General features: G+C 39.2%; 2 protein-coding genes across 2 annotated transcripts; one reads left to right on the top strand and one right to left on the bottom strand.

Moving 5' to 3' along the window:
- Positions 1–204: 204 nt before the first annotated feature.
- On the top strand, positions 205–3,771 carry LOC113753296 (probable leucine-rich repeat receptor-like protein kinase At1g68400). Its single transcript, XM_027297409.1, has 2 exons — positions 205–1,654; positions 2,949–3,771. The coding sequence occupies exons 1-2, from the start codon at positions 301–303 to the stop codon at positions 3,617–3,619; spliced, it is 2,025 nt and encodes a 674-aa protein (XP_027153210.1). The 5' UTR covers positions 205–300; the 3' UTR covers positions 3,620–3,771.
- Positions 3,772–5,143: 1,372 nt separating this feature from the next.
- Positions 5,144–7,596, bottom strand: LOC113753920. Its single transcript, XM_027298198.1, has 2 exons — positions 6,728–7,596; positions 5,144–6,013 (listed from the first exon to the last, which is right to left on the bottom strand). The coding sequence occupies exons 1-2, from the start codon at positions 7,292–7,294 to the stop codon at positions 5,369–5,371; spliced, it is 1,212 nt and encodes a 403-aa protein (XP_027153999.1). The 5' UTR covers positions 7,295–7,596; the 3' UTR covers positions 5,144–5,368.
- Positions 7,597–8,375: the final 779 nt, after the last annotated feature.

Raw genomic sequence — 8,375 nt, 5'->3', positions numbered from 1 at the left:
ATATTTTCATTTTTACCATGGTAAAGTTCATTTTTCAGTAAATTTTTACAGTTTCATAAAATCCAGCAACAGACAAAGTCACACCTCACACACAGTCACACACTCCACACTCCACGCTGCCATTCTTAATGCTTTTTCAGTTTCCAGTCCTTCCATCTCCTCCTCTTCCTCCCACTCCCTCCCTCCCTCCCTCCCTCATTACACCTCAACAAACCGCATTAAACGTAAATAACCACCACCACCACCACCACCACCATCACTGGGCAGCCACCCCAATACGGCCATTCCTCCTCCTCGACCATGACAAGACTAAAACCCCATGTAGCATTTTCCCTCCTTTTCCTCTTTAGCTTCTGCTTCTTTAGCCTCGACGCCTTCGAAAACCCAGATTTAGCTCCGCTCTTAGCCTTCAAGTCCTCCTCAGACTACTCCAACACCCTCTCTCAATGGACCTCCAAAACCGACCCATGCACGTGGCCAGGCGTTTCTTGCCTTCACAACCGGGTCAGCCACCTCGTTCTCGAAGGCCTCAATCTCGAAAGCTCCTTCGAACCCCTCACTCGCTTAACTCAGCTCCGAGTTCTCAGCCTCAAATATAACCATTTCTCCGGCCCCATTCCTAACCTCTCAAACCTCACCTCACTTAAGCTACTTTTCTTATCTCACAACCAGTTCTCCGGCGAGTTTCCGGCCTCCGTAACGTCTCTCACCCGCCTCTACCGTCTCGATCTGTCTTTCAACAACCTCTCCGGCGTTATCCCGGCCACTAAAGTGAACCATATGACCCACATGTTAACTCTTCGTCTTGAGGTAAACGGGTTTTCGGGGCAAGTATCGGGTCTGAACGTGCCTAATCTTCAAGACTTCAACGTTTCCTGCAACAAATTGTCGGGTCCGATACCATATTCGCTCTCGGGCTTCCCGGAATCAGCATTTTGGAAGAATCTTATGCTTTGTGGGGCACCATTGCCGAGTTGTTCGTCTGTAAGGAGTGACCCGACTCGACCCGGAACTTCTTCCGGAGCTATAGCATCTCCGTTGGGTCCCGGGGGAGGAAACCCTTCTACTGTAGCATCTTCTCCCACCTCAGTTCCGGAATACGGGTCGCCGACTAGAACGGGAAAAACTCGCCGTAGCGGAGGGAATAAAATGACCAAAGGGGAAATAATCGCCTTGATAATGGGCGATGTTCTGGTCCTGGCCTTAGCCTGCCTTGTATTCTACTGTTACTTCTGGAGGAAGTCGAAGAAAATGGATCAAAAAACCAGCTCAGAAGTGGAAAAGATCGTATACTCGTCAAGCCCGTATCCGAACTTGGCCCAGTCCGGGTTTGAGCGGGGCAAAATGGTCTTCTTCGAGGGGGCAAAGAGGTTTGAGCTGGAGGACTTGCTTAGGGCCTCAGCTGAAATGTTGGGCAAAGGGGGTTTTGGGACTGCTTATAAGGCAATATTGGATGATGGGAATGTTGTAGCAGTGAAAAGATTAAAAGAAATGTCTGTGAATGGGAGAAAAGATTTTGAGCAGCAAATGGAGGTTCTTGGAAGGCTTAGGCACCCAAATCTGGTCAGCTTGAAAGCCTATTATTTTGCCAGTGAAGAAAAATTGTTGGTCTATGATTTCATGCCTAATGGAAATTTGTTTTGGCTTCTTCATGGTAAGCACTTTTTTCTCTGTTGGATTTTTTTTGGCATGTACGTCTATATTTTTTTTTTTTCTGGTGGGGTCTAGTTATGTTGCTAATAAAAAATGGTTACTGTTTAAAAGTGCAGTTTAAATATTCTGCTCAATTTTATGTCTGATATATGGATAGTTGAGAATTTTATAGAATATTTATATGATTTAGATATTGGTGGTGCACATGGGGTTTGACAATGTATTTCTGTAGTAGTGTTCGGCTCTGGTATTTATGGCTGGCATTGATTCTTAAATGTTTTAGGCTTTGGAATCTGAGTAAGCATTTACTGGTAGATTCACCATATCAGTCTTTTTGAAACTGAGTTTGAATTGATTCTTAAATGTTTTAGGCTTTGAAATCTGAGTAGGCATTTACTTGTAGAATCACCATCTCATCTCAGTCTTTGAAACTGAATTTGAATCTCAAATGAGTATTTTGTGTTGAGGGGTAGAGGCACTGGTACGAGCAAATGTAGATAAGGTGTATTATGGCTGCAGATTACAATGGTTCGATTTCTAGCCTATAATTTGATTATCGCCATAATATTGCACACAATGTTGAGTCTCGTGGAATCATTTTGCCATTCAGATACAAGATTGGCAGGTAGTATTAGTGAAAAGCCAATTTATAAAATAATAGGCTTTGAAGCTGGCCAAATTGGGTGCCTTATTTCAACGTCATCGAAAAGTGAGGGAATGGAGAGAAAAGCGATGGGAGCGCGACATATTTCACACATGGAGGCAGGGGAACAGCATAACAGTGGACTAGGGTCTTAAGGAGCATTTGATATAATCTCCTCGTTTGTTTTCACCCTCTTCTTGCTAAATCATCAAAGCTGCATAATGTACTTTATATTGGACAAAGAGGGCCATTATGATGGAAATTTGGAAGCCAGCCTTTTGTCTTGAACTCATTTGTCAAAAGTCAGTAGATAAAACTTGGTTCTTCCTACAAATTGGGTGCTAAGTAGCCCATTTCTGATACAATATCTTTAATGTGAAGGGGACCACCTCTTGTTGGTTAGCATAAGTTCTCATGGGGCAACAATTTTTTCATTGGAAGACATTCATAGCGTTGTTCCATCAAGCAGTGTGCAGCATCCCACCTCCTATTTGTCTTTCCCTTTCTTCAGTGTTTGTTATTTTCTTGTGTAATGTAGTGAGCTACAGCACTATATGTTAAACCTTCATAATCATGTATCACCGTACATCAGCAGTTAATGATTATTTAACATGAATTTTCGTGTACATGCAAATTTTCTTTTGTATCCCAGGGAATAGAGGTCCTGGAAGAACCCCACTGGACTGGACCACAAGACTCAAGATTGCTGCTGGAGCAGCAAGAGGACTAGCTTTCATTCACAGCTCATGCAAGTCCCTTAAGCTCACGCATGGTAATATCAAATCAACAAACGTCCTAATCGATAAAACCGGCAACGCCCGTCTATCTGATTTTGGCCTCTCAGCCTTCGCCTTGCCCTCAACAGCTTCAAGATCCAATGGCTATCGGGGCCCTGAAGCCGCCCTGGATAGCCGAAAACTCACTCAGAAATCCGATGTGTACTCATTTGGGGTCCTATTGTTGGAGCTGCTTACGGGGAAATGTCCCTCCATCGTGGACAATGGGGGACATGGGACAGGATACACTGGCATCATTGATTTACCAAGATGGGTGCAATCTGTGGTGAGGGAGGAGTGGACTGCTGAAGTGTTTGATTTGGAGTTGATGCGATACAAGGACATTGAGGAAGAAATGGTGGGGTTGTTGCAGATAGGAATGGCTTGTTCTACAGCCTCACCAGATCAAAGGCCAAAGATGAACTATGTAGCGAAAATGATAGAAGAGTTGAGAGGAGCGGACGTGTCACCATCCCATGAGACAGCTGATTCTGTTTCGGACTCGCCTTCTGTGTCTGAAGATGCATGCGGAGTAGCAAGTCAATGATCAAAATGGTTGGTAAAGACGTAGAAGGTTTTGCTTGTCTGTGGTTGATGTGAGATTCTGTAGAGGAGGTTTTTTCTTCTCCCCCCTTCTTCTTTTTGGGAAATAATCCTCTAAATAGGAATTTTTCTAATACAGTACTTCGTTTTATGGCATAGTTGTTGTTGTGCATGATGCTAAACTGCTAATTTCATTGTAAGGTTAGGTTGATCAAGCTTTACTAACATTGAACACTCTGCCGTATCTGCTGTCTAGACATATTAACATGATGTTATGTTTGCCGTGGAACATAATCTGGGTCGGAGAGCATTATCACTTGTTCGTTTTGTAATGTGATCTCAAATTTTCTTTATTTTTATTCTTCCTTAACTTTTAAGTAAGGATTATCGAACGATTACTTTCACGAATCACTAGCTTAGTTCAGTAATTGGAATTTTAGAAAGCAAAGGATTTTGATTAAACATATTAAAGTTATTTTCTTGTTTCAGTTCCCTCTAGAATTTAACTTTTATGACACTAAGGTGGACTTGAATCCCCCTTTTCTTTTCTTTTTTTTTTTGCGTGAGAAAGCTCGAAATGAGCTATAATGTTTCATGGTACTAAACAATGTTAAAATCTACATCTTGATCTTCAATTTGTATTAGTAGTGGTTACGGGCAACACAAGTGTTACCAATGCGATTATAGTATTCTCTTTCAAAGCGGCCAAACTGCTTAACATTAAGAATTCAAGAATACTTGTCTATAAGCTAACTTTTGTCATAAAAAAAAAAGGGGGTGTTATTGGGGAAATACTTTTTCTAGATAATTTAGCTTTATTGGTCCCGAACAACAAAAATGCATTGGCTTTCTTGTGAAATACTATTTTAGTACGTAGAAAAGAATCAGGGATGAAAATAAATAGCAACTTCAATAAAGCATGTATTTTGATCCAGAAAATGAATTAAAAGATAGACAAATAGTTTTGTCATTCACTCTTCTCCACAAATTCTGCGGAACGGTTTCCCTGTCAGTTTATTTTTTTCAAATCTCAAGTTCTTGTGCATTTTTCTCCAGATGGGTTGGGCCCGGTCTGGACTGACTCGTCCTTGGTTGTGATTGTCTGAGAAAATATACTCTTAGAATTTAATGGGTCTTGCCGATGGGATCTGGTGTCTCCCGAAGATGGCCCGTGAATTGGGATGACAAAGAGATGGACAAGAATATGTGAAGTGCGAACGAGTAAAAGCGCACATATGGTGTAAATGAGTTTAATCAAATCGAATATTTTAGTGTTTAAATTTATTTGATTATTTTTATTGAATTTGAATATTATTAAATATAAAATGCTGTTCAAAATTAGTTCGATTAATTGGTGAATCGTGTTCGAACAAACTCTTATCAAATTGAATTGGATTCGAGTGTTGAATAATTTGATTCATCTTTTAACCCTATTAATACGGGAACAAAATTATAATGGTTGGAGAAATTTGTAACGAACTCTTCATTATACAATGACAAGAATGTGAGAAAATCACAGATGCCTAGCCGCAAATAGTGTGGTACGAAAAAGTATGTACACTTCAATAACTTTCTTCGCCATGTACAACAGCTCAATGGTTTCTTTTGCTGCATGTAGAGGTATTTTCCCCACATAATCTAAGAATAAAAGAATACAACTAACAAGGAAATAATGAACAATCAAATGTGGTAGAGGAATTTGACTCTAAGATCAGTGCAAAATAAGTGATCATAAACGTGTTCTCTTCCTATATTATTGGTTGAAGTGCATGAGCTTTGGTGCAAACCTCACCAATCTATCCAAAGACTGAGGTGGGAACTTCCTTGCAAACAAGTGACAGGTATCGTTTTTGCTCCCATTGTGTACGCAATTGCTTCCGCTCCTCATCTTCTCCAGAAGCTCCGCAGTTACTCTATCTCTGTAAAAGCTCATGGGGTGAGGTCCTCCCTTGGACCAATCAGCATGAGTCAAAGTTCTTTTAGAAGTCTTCTTCCCAAATTTCATGTTCACAAATGTTGGCAAATAATGTTCATCAGCATAGCATGAGCCCTTGCAATAGTGTTGGAAGGCTGGAAAATACGTCTTATCTGAGATAACCTCAAGGGCAAGATCTCTATCCATTTCAAACCATTGGGAACCCTTTCTCCAATCTTCAATTTTGATCAAGGGCAGCATTTGCCTACTGTATCGGCCACGTCCCACCGGACCGGCTTGATCATATACCTCCACATGACTCAATGTTGAGTTCATTAGATAGTTATAGACAATGGAGAAGTTGAATAGAGGTATGCATGCTTCAGATACGAGAACAAAACGTTGGTTTGATACGTCAAGTAGAGCATTGGCTAGTAATCTTCTTTCAGCTTCAATCATATTAACATTTCCCCATTGAACTTCCTACATTGTCAAAAGAAACTCAACAACATGAAAAACTATGCAGGGAAAATTTAATTAAAAAGAATGCTACTTCAATAGTGCAAAAATAAATCTAAGAAAATAGAAAAACTAACCAAACTACTTTGCCAAAATTAATTAGAAGCATTCACATTTAGCATTAAAAAAAAATCCCGACTGCCTAGTTTCCTAACTCTTTTGAACGAATCAATTGAACATTCCAAGTATTCCTAACCACTTCCTTCTCTTTATGTCAGATGTCGGTAGGTTGGATATGAAATTAAATATAGTTTGTTTTGAAACGATTCAAGATGAAGATCATACATAAAGGAAAGGGAGATGATAATTAAAAGCAAGGATTTTGTGCTAATACAAAAACTATATTTTGGGTATGTCAACAAATAAATTTGAAAGTAAATTTACTTATTCTTCGAAATCAAGCACCCCAAATTATAGCATCCAGCTAAACAGGTCATTCAGTTTCCTTCCTAGTAAGTACTGGAAAATATCCTTTTCTGATCTTTAGGGAAATCAAAAGTTCAGTGTCCCCTCAATATTTTATCTAGGAATCTTTTCCGCCAAAAGAAACGTATCCACATTATGATTAACTGTTACTTCTTGTTAAAGTAATGGATCTAAACTGCCAAAAAAAAATAGTATTACAAAAAGAAAATTATTCATTAAGGACAAAATTAATCGTTAAGAATTTAAACTCACCTTACTGGGAATTCTCCGGCCATGAAACACAGAACCTTCCGGCTCTGATCCATTGTATGATGGATTTGGATGCACATAAATGGAGTAAAGCCCCTTATGCCCTTTGAAGAATTTCTCCCAGAGGGGTGCTAAGCTCACCGGCCCTCTCGTCAGAAACATGAATGCAACCTTGGGGACGCGTTTGAATGGAAATTCTTGAATCTTAGGAGTCATTGAAGCTTTCCACAGGAGCTCTTCATCGTTCATATCGTGCATAATATCAGGTGGCTCTAGTAAATCCGCCAACCCTTTATGCTTCATCACCTTCCCTGGCGGCGGCGGCGGCAATGCCGTTGTTACTGGTGGTGGTGGTGATGGTCGTGATGGTGATGAAGATAGAGAGATTTGGCCATCATTGACCAGTAAATTGAATGTGACGTTTTTGAATTGCAAACTAAGAAAAACTCCGGCCGTCAGACCAAAGGCAAAGAACAACAGAAAGGCTAAGAGATTCACATACTGCAATGGACCATTGAAGAACTTCAGTGATGGAAAGCCAGAAGTAAGCTTTTGGTCCTTCATCATCATGGGACTCGGCACTTCTGATAGAATAGTTCTTTAACCTTTTATGGTCGAACTTTTGAGAAAATTTTGATTATTCAGTAGTGGGATTCAAGGAGAGGAGTCCTATTCTAACATAAGCATGGAACTAAGAGATTTAAACTCCAAATTGATGTGGAATACCAATTACTATTTGCTAGACGGCAATATGGACAAGAACAAATTAAGTTCTAGAGTTGTGCAGGGGAAAGGAAAGAGTTCTCTATTCAAAGAACCAATGAAAGATCAAAATTATAGTTACCTATTAATGATGGAATATGGGAGAGAAGAGGAGAGGCGGGCATGCAGACGCGGCTGTCCTAATTGGCTGTGGCGACGGCTTCGATTTATTCTAAGGTGTAAAACCATTATGTATAGTAAATGTATTTGTCAAGTCAATAGTCCGTTATTAGGTCTTTAGTCTTATATGGACGGTTGTTCGTTTGTTGAAAAAGACTTCGTAGCACGCGCTTATACTTTATACAGGTTGAACACCGATAGTAGTATAAGATTCAAGAACAAAATCTTTTTTTTTTTTTTGAAAAAAAATCTGTATCCATTTCAGACAATTATACGGGTGTTATTTATGGTAAGTCTTGCTTAACATAAGTTCTTTTACATTGTTTAATTATGTCAAGATTCTCTACAATTTTTCCAAACATTTTTCTGACTATTGCTTAGCGAGCATTTGTTAGGATACCCAAATAATTATTTAATTTACCATGCGAATATAAATAGTAACAATTGTTATCGTTTCTTCTATTTATAAACTTTTCTCAATCTAAATTAACTTTTCCAACTTTTCCACTTGGCAGTCGTTAGCTTTCTAAAATTACACTTTTTGTTCTTGTTTTTTTTGAATGATCCCATCTTTCAATCTAGAAAATTTCTCGTTTCTGATTCTTTTAATTACAATAATGCCCCATTTTAAGTAAAATACTTTGGACTTTTTCACGGTTAATTAGTTTAATATGGTAGGTTAAGTGATTTAAATGTGTTAATGGGTATCCGTTAGAAAAATTCATTATTACGGTAATTACTCTCTTATATTTAGAACATAGATTTTTTT

The sequence above is a fragment of the Coffea eugenioides genome, chromosome 11 (assembly GCF_003713205.1).
Source record: "Coffea eugenioides isolate CCC68of chromosome 11, Ceug_1.0, whole genome shotgun sequence".
Lineage (NCBI taxonomy): Eukaryota > Viridiplantae > Streptophyta > Magnoliopsida > Gentianales > Rubiaceae > Coffea > Coffea eugenioides.
Note: the sequence above shows the minus strand (reverse complement) of the source record. Positions and strands in the feature narration are given on the sequence as shown.

Coding starts and splice junctions, on each gene's coding strand:
- LOC113753296 (XM_027297409.1), top strand. CDS start 301: ATGACAAGACTAAAACCCCATGTAGCATTTTCCCTCCTTTTCCTCTTT. Junction 1,655..2,948: donor TTTGTTTTGGCTTCTTCATG/GTAAGCACTTTT, acceptor TTTGTATCCCAG/GGAATAGAGGTCCTGGAAGA.
- LOC113753920 (XM_027298198.1), bottom strand. CDS start 7,294: ATGATGATGAAGGACCAAAAGCTTACTTCTGGCTTTCCATCACTGAAG. Junction 6,014..6,727: donor GCCGGAGAATTCCCAGTAAG/GTGAGTTTAAAT, acceptor TTGACAATGTAG/GAAGTTCAATGGGGAAATGT.